This window comes from Bos grunniens, chromosome 10, assembly GCF_055505025.1.
Source record: "Bos grunniens cultivar Pamir isolate PY7600 chromosome 10, Bosgru_T2T1.0, whole genome shotgun sequence".
Lineage (NCBI taxonomy): Eukaryota > Metazoa > Chordata > Mammalia > Artiodactyla > Bovidae > Bos > Bos grunniens.
Genome location: NC_141174.1, coordinates 81,430,128 through 81,443,596, shown reverse-complemented (window position 1 = coordinate 81,443,596; position 13,469 = coordinate 81,430,128). Strand labels below are relative to the sequence as shown.

The 13,469-nt window shown below is 48.0% G+C and overlaps 2 protein-coding genes across 12 annotated transcripts; one reads left to right on the top strand and one right to left on the bottom strand.

Annotated features, from left to right (window-relative positions):
- Window positions 1-3,655: 3,655 nt before the first annotated feature.
- TINF2 (TERF1 interacting nuclear factor 2) lies at window positions 3,656-9,500 on the top strand. 9 transcript variants are annotated; one of them, XR_015135202.1, is made up of 11 exons: window positions 3,656-3,937; window positions 4,028-4,173; window positions 4,292-4,396; window positions 4,516-4,617; window positions 4,696-4,803; window positions 4,901-4,997; window positions 5,165-5,624; window positions 5,711-5,775; window positions 5,883-5,974; window positions 6,100-7,767; window positions 8,506-9,500. XR_015135202.1 is itself a non-coding variant. In XM_086322519.1 (10 exons), the coding sequence occupies exons 2-10, from the start codon at window positions 4,156-4,158 to the stop codon at window positions 8,674-8,676; spliced, it is 1,218 nt and encodes a 405-aa protein (XP_086178645.1). In that variant the 5' UTR covers window positions 3,656-3,937; window positions 4,028-4,155; the 3' UTR covers window positions 8,677-9,500. The 9 variants fall into 9 exon arrangements, 6 of the variants coding, with proteins under 6 accessions (XP_086178645.1, XP_086178643.1, XP_086178642.1 ...); XR_015135200.1 differs by having other exon boundaries at window positions 3,656-4,173; XM_086322519.1 differs by lacking the exon at window positions 6,100-7,767.
- GMPR2 (guanosine monophosphate reductase 2) lies at window positions 6,765-13,263 on the bottom strand. Of its 3 annotated transcripts, none has more exons than XM_086322527.1 (10): window positions 13,183-13,263; window positions 12,684-12,797; window positions 12,423-12,542; window positions 10,131-10,214; window positions 9,813-9,986; window positions 8,958-9,039; window positions 8,760-8,866; window positions 8,531-8,573; window positions 7,588-7,747; window positions 6,765-7,391 (listed from the first exon to the last, which is right to left on the bottom strand). In XM_086322527.1, the coding sequence occupies exons 2-10, from the start codon at window positions 12,768-12,770 to the stop codon at window positions 7,202-7,204; spliced, it is 1,047 nt and encodes a 348-aa protein (XP_086178653.1). In that variant the 5' UTR covers window positions 12,771-12,797; window positions 13,183-13,263; the 3' UTR covers window positions 6,765-7,201. The 3 variants fall into 3 exon arrangements, 2 of the variants coding, with proteins under 2 accessions (XP_086178653.1, XP_086178652.1); XM_086322526.1 differs by having other exon boundaries at window positions 12,684-12,779; XR_015135204.1 differs by having other exon boundaries at window positions 8,372-8,573; window positions 8,760-9,039; window positions 12,684-12,779.
- Window positions 13,264-13,469: the final 206 nt, after the last annotated feature.

Sequence of the window (13,469 nt, the reverse complement as noted above, 5' to 3'; positions counted from 1 at the left end):
ATATACTAGTGCATCTGCTGCTGCTGCTGCTAAGTCGCTTCAGTCGTGTTCAACCCTGTGCGACCCCATAGATGGCAGCCCACCAGGCTCCCCTGTCCCTGGGGTTCTCCAGGCAAGAACACTGGAGTGGGTTGCCATTTCCTTCTCCAATGCATGAAAGTGAAAAGTGAAAGTGAAGTTGCTCAGTCATGTCTGACTTTTAACGATCCCATGGACTGCAGCCTACCAGGAGGTAGGTAGGAGGTCCATGGGATTTTCCAGGCAAGAGTACTGGAGTAGGGTGCCATTGCTAACCCCCAAACCTCAGTCCATCCCTCCCCTCCCCTCCAAAAGTTTTGCTATTCTAAATAGAGCTGTAATAAATATCCTTGTACAAGAAAATAAATCTTTGGGTTCATTTTAAATTATTTCCTTAAGATAACCCCCAGAGTGAGAATTATTATGTAAACAAGATTGAGCACATTTAAGGTGGTTCAATATACTTTATTAGTTTCCAGAAATACATCAGTATCTCTTTTTATTGAACTTGGGGGAAAATGTGAGAGCTTAAGATTTCTAACAACTTTGTAACTTGCTTCACATTTATTCACTTCATCCTGGTCCTCTGCATGTATCAGAACTCAAAAATGCTTGAAATCCTCAAAAAGAAAAAGAAAAACAACAACAAAAAAACGGGAAGGCAATGTTATTCCCCAAACAGCTAGAGGGAAAGAAATGAATATATGTTGAGCTCCTACTACGAGTTAAGCTCAAACTGGGTGCTTTATGGGGATCATCTCCTTTTATTTTCTGGGGGTGAGCATCAGAATCCCTATTGTCCCAGTTTAATTTGTTCTTAGGCCTCTGGCTCTCCTCCTACTAGAACGGAAGGGCAAGGACCTTATCTCTGTTACTCACGCTGATTCATAGCCTGTGACATACTAGGTGTTCATCAAATATCTGTTGAATGGAAAATGAACTAAATTGGAGGGTGATGGAGAGTCTGGAGGCTTAGGAGTGCAGTGGAGGATTATGTTTTGGAGCATTTGTGGGAAGAATGCATGAGTGATAACTAGTCCAGCTCTGGGAAGAGATAATTGGGTACTCAGGGAGAGCTGAGTAATGACCAGTCGAGCAAAACTCTTACTGGGATTGTACCTCAGCAAAAGTACTAGGGAAACCTATTTAATACCATTTACATTTTATATGATTATTTCCTTTACATCCTCCTTTATCTAACAGAACGCCTTCCTTAAAAAATTAAAGATGTATTCTTAGTTTTAAGAAATTCACTAGAAGACTTCCTTGGTGGCTCAGTGGTAAAGAATCCACCTGCCAATGCAGGAGACACAGGTTGAATCCCTAATCCGGGAAAATCCCACATGCCTCGGAGCAACTAAGCTCATGCACCACAACTACTGAGCCTGAGCTCTAGAGCCAGTACTCTACAGCAAGAAAAGTCACGGCAGTGAGAAGCTCAAACACCGCAACCAGAGGGGAGGCTCTGTTCGCCACAACTAGAGAAAGTCCACACATAGCAGTGAAGACCCAGTACAGCCCAAAATAAAATTTTTAAAAAAATGTAAAAAGAAATCTGCTAGAATTTGCTGAGGGAGGCTTGGGGAGATAACTATGAGGGCTTTTGTGGAGGTAGTCAACACATGAGCCACAGAAGATGAAAGTCAAGTCCACGAGGCAAGGACAAAGGACTCACCCAGTATGTGCAAAGCACAAAATATGAGACAACTCAGTATATCTGGAAATGCAAGCAGTTTGAAGAGGATTGGCTTATAGGTGCATGATAAGTGCAAAGTGGCAAGGAATGTGTTAGAAGAGGTAAATTTATTCAGATCATTAAAAATCCTTTTGCCATATTAATAAGGGGGAGCTTTCAGTTAGGGATGATGTGATCAATTTTGCATTTCACCAGATTTATGATGAAAGCAACATGGAAAAGAAATTAGGAGTTGGGCTGGAGGTAGGGAAACTAGAGTCTTCTCAATGTGAGAGACAGGGAACCTGATATAAGATACAGACTGTGAGCATGAAAAAAAGAGGGGGTAAGTTTGAAGGTTCCATTAGAAGTAGAATTGATTAGACTTGGTGAGGGATTAGATTTGGAGAACAGAGAGGACAAACTTAAGGGCAATGGTCTTGTTTTCTGAGTCACGGGTAAAGAAACATGTCATGCACAGAAATACAGAGGCCAGGAGAAAGAACAGAATTTAAAATAGAAGATAATTTTCAGTTTTCAGTCTGGCATATAAGGAGCTTAGAAGTTCTTCTCACTTCTGTCCTTACAAGTAGGATGAACAGAAAATCAAAAACCAAGAGAAAATCTTGAAGGAAGCCTGAGGGGTAGAAGTGGGTACATCTTATTTATAGAGGAGCAAGGATAAGAATTACATTGGGGGAATTTCCTGGTGGTCCGGTGATTAGGACCATGTGCTTTCACTGTCAGGGCCAGGTTCAATCCCTGGTTGGGGAACTAAGACCCTGCAACCCATGCGGGGAGGCCAAAATAATAATAATTACATCAGACTTCTTCAGAAACCAAGAAGAGAGCACAGTAAAATGTCTAAAGTGTTGAAGGAAAAAAAAGTCCATCAACCTAGACTTCTGTATCCAACAAGATTCTCTCTCAAAAGTGAAGGAGTAACACTTTTTCAGGCAAACAAAAATTGAGGGAGTTTGCAGCCAGAAGATCTAACTTGCAAGATATGCTACAAGAAATTCTTCAGAAAAGAAGGAAAACGACATAGGCCAGAAACTCAGATCTACATAAAGGCAGAACTTTAGGGAAAAGAATAAAGATAAAATTAAAAAGTCGGGTAACTAGAATTTCATAGATGTCCGATTTGAGTACTTTAGAACTTCCAGCTAGATGTCCCGCGGGCAGTCGAATACGGCTCTGCAGGGAGGAGTATAGGGGCCATTATCTCTAAGGAGATGGCCCATGGAAAGGGTAGTTTCACTAAATCGCTGTAAGGCGGTCAGAGCAGATAATTAATTCAGAAAACAAAGAATACACACTGTGTGTCAAGGTTCTGTCCCTGGAAATAAGGAGAGACTCCAGGAAGGGTGACAAGGAGAAAGACAAGTTATATGAGGGGGCTGACTGGAGTAAGCGCACAACAGAATTCGAAAAGGGAAATCTCTGTTACTATTTTTAGCACTACACGCCTTTAAAAAACATATCAAACACAGAAAAACACAAAAAATTACCTACAGTCTCACCATCTAGAAAAAAGTTAACTATCTGACGTATTTTTTTCAAACTTTGTATTTTATTTTTTAAGGGCGGGCGCCCTCTCCTGTTCTGTGAAAAGAGCCGAACCCTTACTGGAAGCCGCGCACCGCCCGGGGAAGGCTTTGAAGACGCTGGGATTTAAGGAATCGGATTAGAGAGGCTGAAGACGATGGAGAGGGAAACTGGCACGAACCTCCCTTTACAGACTAGAAATTCAAAGAACGAAGCGCTTTCTCTGCAGGCTCCCCGAAATAATGCACCGGTCGGGGGCGGAGCCCAGATCAGCGGCCCCGTCCACCCCGAAGCTGTCGGAAGTGCGCGAAAGCGAGGGCGGGGACCAGCAGCGGCGCCGGATCTGCCCGGGCGTGGCCTTGTGACGCGACGTCACGTATCCCCTGTCTGGCGGCCCATTGGTTCGCCACTACCACCCTTTTCCCGGGTAGGAGAACTGGTCGCAGAGCCGGAAGCGAGGTAGACTTCGGGTTTGAGACAGCGGCGGCGTTTCAGGCAGAGCGGTCTAGTGCCAGTGGAGCTGGCCAGCCTCTCCATTCAGGCTCCATCCCGAGTTGGAGAGAAACAGGATTCTGGTGGCCCTTGGGAGGCGCAGAGTCGGATAGCCAAGTATCCGTTGCAAACTGAAATAGCGGAGCTAGTGAGGGCCACCGGAAGCCCCGCCCCTGGGAGGAGTCGGGAAGCCGCGCCGAGGAGGTAGGAACCCAAAGAGACGGCCCCTGGGGTGGGGTCCGCCTGCCATGGCCACACCCCCGGGGGCCGGTCCCGCTGCTCTTCGCTTTGTAGCTGCTGCCAGCTGGCAAGTCATTCGCGGACGCTGCGTGGAGCATTTTCCCCGAGTAGTGGAGTTTCTGCGATACCTGCGCGCTGCTGCCCCTGGCTTGGTTCGCTACCGGCATCATGAACGCCTGTGTATGGGCCTAAAGGCCAAGGTATTGGAACCAATAGGACCTGGTAGAAGGGATAGGGATCGACTACTTGGGGGTGGAACCGGTAGGAAAAGGGCAGTTTGCTCCGACGTGGGCTTTCTGAGCTCAGTACCCTCCACAGTTGGTGGTGGACCTCATCCTGCAGGGCCGGCCTTGGGCCCAGGTTCTAAATGCCCTACATCACCACTTCCCAGAGTCTGGACCTGTAGTGCGGGACCCCAAAATCGTGAGTAACCCTTGAAGCGAGCCCTACCCCGGTTAATACCTGATGCAGCAAAGTTGCTTCTCTTCGTGGTCACTGGATACTGGTGCCCCTAACCTGTTTGCCTTCCTTACCCTCGACAGACAAAGCAGGATCTGAGGAAGATATCGGAGGCTCAGGAAACCTTTTGCCAGCAGGTGAAGCAGCTGGCAGAAGCCCCTGTTGATTTGGCCTCGAAGCTGCAGGTGGGACTGGCTGCTTTGGAAGCAGTGGTGTAGCTGTTGTCTCTAGCCCTCTCTGACCTGCTGCTTTTCCTCCTGCAGGAACTTGAACAAGAGTATGGGGAAACTTTTATGGCAGCCATGGAAAAGCTGTTTTTTGAGTATTTGTGTCAGCTGGAAAAAGCACTGCCTACGCTGCAGGCACAGCAGGTTTTGTTGGGGCAAAACACTTAAGGGCAGAATGCTGGGATGGCAGGTGGGGTTGTAACAAGGCCTGTGGTCTTCATGCCTCTCTCCCTTCTCACAGCTTCAGGATGTGCTGAGCTGGATGCAGCCTGGAGTTTCTATTACTTCTTCTTTTGTCTTGAGCCAATATGGTGTGGACATGGGGTGGCCACTTCCAGGTACCAGGACCATGTGGGAGAACTAAGAATTTGGGGGGTGGAGTTTTAGCTTGAGACCTTTTGAGACAGCCCACTGGAAGGGTTACATCGGCCTGAGGTATAAGAAACCAAGCTGAGTGGATGTGTTCGAATTTTAGCTTTTTAAGAAGCCTTGTTTTCTTCTTCAGAGTACTCTGCTACTGATTCAGTGAACACGACAGAGCCCTCAGAGCAGAGTCCTCCTCAGCAACCAAGACCAGCACTCCACGACCCTCTGCCAAAAGCCTCTCCTGGCCCACTGCTTCCTCAGGGACCAGCCTCGAGGAAGCATCCGGAACCTCTGACAGGCCACCATTTCAATCTGGCCCCTCTAGGCCGGCGAAGAATCCAGCCCCAGTGGGCACCCACTAGCAGAGGCCATAAGGAGCGCCCCACAGTCATGCTGCTCCCCTTCAGGGACGTGGGTTCACCAGCCCAGGTCACATCTAAGCCTGGGAAGAGCAAAGATGGCACACATACAGCAGATGCAGCCGGTGCTGTGGGCACCAGAGCACCCTCGACCGGGAAGTCTAAGAGTCCATCTGAGACCCTGGGAGGAAGAGCTCTGAAGGAGAATCCAACTGACTCATCTGCGTCGGAGCAAAAGGAGTGAGTAGAACAGCTGCATCTCCCTACTAGCAGCACGTGCCCTGCCCGCTTTCCTTTCACCCTGTCTTTGCTTGCTCCCACCTCAGGAACTGCCACATGGACTGCCACATGGAACCACTTAGACTGTCATTATCACCTCCTAGGAAGTCAGGTAGGTATCCTGAGTCAGAACCAGATCAAACAGCCCTTCCTCCTGGGGACTCCTGAGGATCTGTGTTCACTGAGGAGAGTGCCTGGACTCTGCTTTTCTCCCTACAGTGTGTCCTCCATCTTTGTACAGCTCTGACATTACCATAGGGGACCTGGTTTTGGACTCTGACGAGGAAGAAGATGGCCAGAGGGAAAGAAGAGTGAGTAGGAAAGCTGGGAAGTGGATGGGTGGGCAGAACAAGACAGAAAGTGACATGCTCTAGGATATGGAGGGCTCAGGGCACGTTTCAATGATGATAGGATCTCCCTGCTCCCTTCTCTGCAGGAATCTCTGGAAAACTATCAGAAGACAAAGTTTGACACCCTGATCCCCACCTTCTGTGAATATCTACCCTCTTCTGGCCCCAGCACTGTGTCTATCCCCTTCCCTGACTGTACAGACAGTTCTAGACTCCTGTGATAAGACTGAAATGCTCACGACATTCTGCCTGTCTCCTTTCTCTCATACAGTTTAGTGGGGATAAAGTGAAAGCCTGGGCTTGGGTTGCCCGACTATAATGCTGAAGTTACTTTGTAATGCTTGATAATTAAATTTTGGATTTGTTAAACACTGTCTTGATGCAAGGAAGGGGAATGAAGCCTTCTCTAAGGTCTAGGTAGGTCATTCTTGAGAAACATAACCAGCCTCTCTGGGGCTGGAACTGATCCTTTTGCCATTTTACTTCCCTTGGAGAGTGTTGTTCAGACATGTCCAATTACCAGGGCTGAGAGCCTGTAAGAAAAATTTCCTTTTGCTATTCTGAAAATACTCTGTGGTCCGATGCCAGAATATACTTTGTAAATTCTCATGCTGCCAGGTTCGTTGCAGGTAGTGGCTCTAGAATGGAGATATTTCACGGGAAGGGTACTCACTGTCCCTGACTCTACTCCACTTGCCCTGGGGTAGCACCCAGATGCCAGCCTTATGCAGAAAATCCCAGAATCTCAAAGTCATTGGGATCTCTCTTTATTGAGGTATTTAAATTATGTAAATACTTCCACGCTTTGTAGATATTCAGAGGTCTATTTAATGAATCCGATTAACAAAACATGATTCTAAAAGCCTACCTCTACCAGAACCAAGGCCACATAAAACATTTATGTATGAATCAGCCTCTCTTTTCAATCCTCTTCAGAATGCTGGGTCCCCAGATTCCCACTTGATTCTCTCAGCTTCCTTTTCTCAGCCTGCCTGCCTTGCTTCCTCCCCACTAAGTGCCGTCGGCATTTTGCATGTGCAAATAGAGAAGTACAGGATTACTGCAGGAACCGTCAGGAGAGGATAGGAAATGACCAAGTAATAGCCTAAGTAGCTGGGACGAGAGAGGGGCCCACTTGGGAGCCCTGTGGTGGATGCTAGAGCCCTGGGAGGGCAGAACTGCTCAGGTCTAGCTCTCGTCACTGAAGATCGGATTCACCTGCTGGGTGACACGGATGAAGGTAGTTCTCCGGCTCAGCTCCTTCAGCTTAGCTGCTCCCACGTAAGTGCAGGTGGAGCGGATGCCTCCAAGAATGTCTCGGATGGTATGTTCCACATCCCCTTTAAAGGGCACCTCCACTGTCTTTCCTTCTGAGGCCCTTAGAAGAAGAAAAGCTTTCTTACCTTTTCTCGCTGGATTCCTTACCCTGGTCTCTAGCATTTAGTCCTTCCCTGTTCATCACTTTTCTTCCAAGAACTGTACCATCCATCTCCCAGCAACCATGAGTTCTGCCATCACCCTTCTAGGAAAGTCATGCTTTCCAAGAACCCTTGGCCTCTGGCCACCACACCTACCTGTACTCAGCCACACCCCCGGCATACTTCTTCATGGCCATTTCGGAACTCATGCCGTAGAAGAGCTTGTACTTCCTGCCATTCCTCTCGATGAGCTCACCACCTGACTCACTGTGCCCAGCCAGCATGCCGCCCAGCATCACGAAGTCAGCCCCTGCCCCTGCCAGCACCAGCGAGAGGGTAAGAGATGAAACTGGCCCAGGTGCCCAAACTGTCACCCTCAGAAGCAACTCACACCAAGTTTTCAGGCCTCACAATGATTCTGGCATCTTCCTGGTTTTGTTTCCTTAGCTGGCCCATAACCCAAGCACACAGGCCTGCTCTGCCCTGACTCTATTCCTCAGTAGGCCTGACTTTTCCAAGAATTTCAAAAAGAGTCTCTGCCAGGCTTCTGCTCTCTGCTTTTTGTTGCTTTTGCCATCTGCCTCTTTTTACTGTGCCCAGCCAAGACTCACTTCAAGTGTCTCAAGAGCAAAGGTCTCCAACTTGAGTGTGAGCAAGGATGACCCAGGAAGCTGGGAAAGTACAGATCTGCAGCCCTACTCCCCAGAACTAGATCCTGTGGATGTGGTGTGGGGCTCGGACCTCTACTCCATCCAGTTGTCCAGGCGATGGTGCAGATGGTCCTGGCCCACATTTGGAGAGTCTGTATTAGAGTTTCAGGATGTCCCCTGCTGGCTGCCCCAGGTGACACCATAGACTTCTGGGTCCCTAGTCATATTATTAAAGAACAGCTTTCTTGGACTTCCCTAGCCTGATCCTCAACCCGCTCCAGTGTTCTTGCCTGGAGAATCCCAGGGACGGGGGAGCCTGGTGGGCTGCCGTCTATGGGGTCGCACACGGTTGGACACGACTGAGGCAACTCAGCAGCAGCAGCCTGATCCTAGACCCTCAGAGGTGACTCATCCTCTTCTACAGGATCCTCCTTACGTGCCCTCCTTACCGAAAGCCTTGGCCACATCCCCAGGACAGCTGCAGCCTCCATCCTGCAAAGTAAGGAGCACTGTGAAGAGACAGCATGGATGCCCCAAGCCCTCTAGGAGGTCCCAGCGGCCCAGCTCAATGCTGACAGGGACCCAGGAACCCTAATCCAAACTCTACCAGAACCTCCAGACGTGGGTGAGAACCCAGATGTTTGGCAGCTTCATACTCTATCCTGCCCTTGACCTTACTGAAATGATGTGGCCTTTGAGGCCGTGAGCAGCATCTGCACACTCCATCACTGCACTTAGCTGTGGATACCCCACTCCAGTTTTCTTCCGGGTGGTACACACGGAGCCTGAGAAGAATGTGACAAGAATGAGGATGAAGTTGTTCACAGGTGTCTGCCACTGGAGGGGTGGCCAGTGGCCCCCAGTGAACCAGCTTACCTGGTCCAATTCCCACTTTGATGATGTCAGCCCCAGAGAGGATCAGCTCTTCCACCATTTCTCCTGTTACCACATTCCCTGCCTGGGACAGAACCATCAAAACAGCATGCTCAGGGTCAGAAAGAGTCAACATTATTACGAAGAAGAGTTGCTGGGTTCCCCTTTTAGATGAGTCACTTCAGAGGACCCTGCTTCCCAAGCTGAGCTAAGGGGGTGAGTAGCCAGTGTTACGGTTGTACTAGGGTAAAGTGGGGTCTAGCTGGAATAAGATCACACTGGATTTACAGTAGATTTCTCTCCCTCCCGACCAAGACACCCAAACATATCCTGTCCTTAAATTGTTACGTCATGAGACCTCTCTGGCTTCAGGGGAAGTGGGAGGACATGGTAATGTAGGCTCAGTACCCACCTACCCAGCTGTATTTGCTTTTGATGAACAGGACAGAGAGACCCCACAATGCTGTGAAGAAAACAAGGCCTTGTCATCACTCCCCTGAGCTTGTAAAAAATAAAACTGCATTTCATGCAACCCCTTTAATGTAAGACCGTAGTGTCTGTCCATGTCTTTGGGCAGGTGTGTATGTACCAGAGATATGTACAATGCATAAGTGTTCCATTGTGGTTTGGTGAGTGACATCGGGTACTGGATTTACAAGACCGTGTATCAAGGGTCAGAGAAAACAGCACTGGCCAGTAAACAAACATCTAAAATGGGGAACCGTGGATAACCACCCAGTGCCATGATTAAGTGGACTAGGAAATGCAGTAGAGGAGAAAGGAACTTATAACAAAACCGAGTGGCAGGAAGAGTGGAGGAAGGAGAGGAACGGACCCACTAGAGGGCAACAGACATACCATGATGGTGTGTGCAGGGAAGCGCTTCCGCACATCCTTCACAAATTCCACAAAGTGTTCAGAGTAGCCATTGGCCACGTCCAGGCATACATACTTCACCTGGGGAATAGCGTTCAGGATCTGTTCCAGCTGCTCAAAGTCCGAAGAGCCTGTGCCTGAGCTGGCAGCCAGATGCTGTGAGAGAAACAGGGCCATGAGCATGTCAGAGGCAACAACATGGCTGGTTAGCCAAGGGGAGTGGGGAGGTCAGGGTTGGAAGACAAGCAAAAGGGATTGTCGGAAGACGGCTAAGGCAGGGGTCGGGAGGACCGGTGTTACCTCAAGACAGTCAGGATTCTGGCTGGCAAACTCTTTCCACTGCTCGAGGCTGTAGTGTTTATGGACAGCAGTGAAGAGGGAGAACTGGGGAGAAGAAAGCGTTAAAAAGGAAAGAACTTGTTAGAACCGCTTTCTCTGGAAACAGACCTTTATATTATCCTATCTGAGGGACAAAAGGACTGAAGTCTGGAAAAAGCAACTTGAAGATGTCAGTGGTTGAGCTGAGACCTCAGTTCCACCATTATTCTCCCTACAAATGCAATCGGGCTTTTCCACATAAGCCAGTACCTGCCCAACACTCCCACCAAAGCACTAAGTCATTTGGATTGGACTTTACCTGCCAGCGTGTGCAGTGCTTCTGACTTAAAAGGTGACAAGGACAAGCTGTTGGTGCAGTGGGATAAGCAGCAGACAAGAGAGAACCATGAAAAGGCTGTACAGAGACAGTGTCTGCCTGCACTGACTCAGCTCCTCCAATGACAACCTAGTACAGAACTAACCTATTTTTGGTATTTTCTGTTCCATTTATCAGCAGTAATTCAGTGAGCCTAAATGCTCACAAAATCAAAAGAGGTAAAGCCTTAAGGTTAACAGCCAATAAGGTACTACCCTTTCTCCATCTCTGCTAAAGTAGTGGACAAAAGGGACTTTGTCGGTGGGCCAGTGGTTGAGACTCACTTCCCATGCAGGGGGTGGGTTCGATCCCTGGTGCCACATGCTTCAACACATGGAACCCACCCCCCCCCAAAAAAAGTAATGGACAGATTTTCTTAAGTCATGGACCAACCTGAAAAGTCTGTTTCATTCAGCCTGTTTTGGTTAACCAAGTTCAAGGCTAGAATGACTCATCAGACTTATGTTCCCTAGCTCAAAAAATTGCAGACAACATCCCAATACAAAGGCCACTGTGAATGCTGGTGTTTGTGCTTTAAAACTGCAGACATGTGAATAAACAAGGCAGCAGTTGAGAAAGCACAAATCTTGCAACTGATGAGATCCAAGGGATTAGCCGGCAGTAAGGAAGTGCGCATGCTATACTCAGACATCATCAACATTGCCCAGCCAAAGCTGCTACTGAATTCTGCTTTCTCAGAACACTGCCACTAACAAAGAAAAATCACTCTAGGAAGTCATCACACCTGGGAGATATCTTGGCATAGGGTGGCATGATGAATACATCCAATTACATACCAAGCTAGAGATCTAGAAAAAGGTCCTTGCTTGCACCCAACCTTTTAATTATTACTGAGACTTGCCTGTATCTCTAAAATCTGACTTCTTAAACATTCATCAGCAGAAACAAAAAGCCAGTCTCAACATAAAGCTCAAGAAAGTCCCAGCAAGGTCCATACGTTGTAGGACATCTGTTAACACTGAAGTCAGATTCACCATTGCTGCTTAACTCTACTGGACAGGCCAGGTGGACAACAGGCAACAGTGGGATTGCTAAGCAGATATTGAATGGCAACAGAAATATGGTACCAAAGCTGCGTAACTATGAACCTCAGAGAAATGACAGCATACATTCCAGAAAGACTTCTAGCAATCAGAAACAGAAAGGAAGACGAAGTCCTTAAGGATAGCAGAGCCACAAGCAGCAGCAGAATCCATCAACCAGGGCTACATGGATAACCAGAAGAGTGTATACGTCCTCAGGATACCCAAAGTAACTATCTGCTTTCTCAGCTACAAGTATAGAAGCAAGTAATATAACTGACAGGAGCAGCATCTTCCATTTTGAAAACAAGCAATAACCTGAATAAGAAAAACATTCCATTTTGGGCACATCCCAGAACACTCAGGAACCTAGGACTTAAAAGGAAGATTAAAAAAAAAAAATATATATATATATATATATATAGCAGGCATGAAAGAAACTAAATTTCTTCTCGATAGGATTTTCTAGTTGGGAATTTTTGAATGCTCAAACTATATTTAGTTTCTGGACTAAAACAGTGAATGCTGAGTATCCTAACAGTAGTGTAAAGAGAGATGCATGTGGTTTGTAGAGGGTGATCTGGGTAGTGGGAAAAATTGGCAGGATGTTTAAAATGCTGGACAGGAGAAGAGGGAAGTTTCGTTAAAATGGGTGCAAAACTTAGCTTTGAATCTCCCTAAGTCAGATGGCCATTTAAAGTTATCAGATAAAGAGGCCTTAGTACTATTGCAGAAAGCAGTAAATCAAGCATCCTGTTAATTGCCAGAGCTGACCTGGGATGGGAGTGGGGATGCAGATACCTATGCAGTCAGCCCACAAAACACCATGAGGAAGGGGCATGAGGGAAGTCCTACCTTACAGAGGACCTTGGCCATCTCAAAGGTGCCCACAGTATCCATATTGGCAGCAATAATGGGGATCCCAGTGTACATCTGCTTTGAGTTCCGAAAGGCAAAGGATCTTGTGAGATCCACCTGCAGATGCGAACAGGAAACTGAGCGTTTCACTCATCCAAAAACAAGTACTGCAGGAGAGCAAAAGCCAGGAATCTTTCCCAGTTCAGGCCCTCCAAGGAGCTTGGAATCAAGAAAGAGCAACTAGGAAAGCAGGCTCACCTCACTTCGAGACTTAAGGGTACTGCGTTTGGGCCTCAACAGGACATCCTTGAAATCCAGTTTGACGTCGTTGTCGATGTGAGGCATGGCAGGGACCTTAAGATAGCAATGAATCTGAGGGTTGGAAGGTAGGAAAAGTCTAGGAGAGGGTAGCTGAGTCAACTTCCCTTTAGCTCTTAATGCCCTGTTAGGGCTGGGTGGCTTATCTCTCTCCTAGCTTAAATCGTGGAAAGTCTGAGCATTGACTGAGGTACAGTCCCTGAAGAATGTCACTTCAGACCCATGCGGTTTCACTTTCTCTCGGTGTCTTCAACAAATAGTACTATTTGTTGGGGAGAACTGGGATGGAGTCGTGAGTGACCCTAAAATGGTGCATTCTTTACCCCCACCACTCTTCTTTCTGCCACCCTTACAAAGACCAATCTGGGGTAAGGGGCAGATTTGGAAGCGAGGAGTGGTGGGTTTCTCATAAACCAGCTTCCGGGATAGGGGTACTCACTTCCTGTCTCCGTGATTCGAGTGGCAGTTGACCAACGCTTCTCTCGCTTAACCACAGCCTCGCGCAGCCCCGCTGAGCCTTGTGGGATAACAGGTTGGGCTAATTTGCCGCAGAGAACTAGCAGCCGAGGAATTCCGGCTTCGGTGGCAGCCGTGCAAGGCCTTCTGGATAACAGAGTTCACACACTGAGGATGCCGTCGGATCCGAGGGACAGGGGACTACAACTCCCAGAGTGAGACGCGCGGAGCTGCCCCCTGGCATGATGGGAGGAGTAGTTCGTTCCGTGC

Excerpts from the sequence above, each read along its gene's own strand:
- TINF2 (XM_086322514.1), top strand. The coding sequence starts at position 3,982 with ATGGCCACACCCCCGGGGGCCGGTCCCGCTGCTCTTCGCTTTGTAGCT. Across the intron at positions 5,776-5,882 it reads ATCACCTCCTAGGAAGTCAG|TGTGTCCTCCATCTTTGTAC; the intron begins GTAGGTATCCTG and ends TTCTCCCTACAG. Across the intron at positions 5,975-8,340 it reads ATGGCCAGAGGGAAAGAAGA|CCTGATCCTCAACCCGCTCC; the intron begins GTGAGTAGGAAA and ends GGACTTCCCTAG.
- GMPR2 (XM_086322527.1), bottom strand. The coding sequence starts at position 12,770 with ATGCCTCACATCGACAACGACGTCAAACTGGATTTCAAGGATGTCCTG. Across the intron at positions 7,748-8,530 it reads GGATGTGGCCAAGGCTTTCG|GGGCAGGGGCTGACTTCGTG; the intron begins GTAAGGAGGGCA and ends TGGTGCTGGCAG. Across the intron at positions 7,392-7,587 it reads GGGGGTGTGGCTGAGTACAG|GGCCTCAGAAGGAAAGACAG; the intron begins GTAGGTGTGGTG and ends TCTTCTTCTAAG.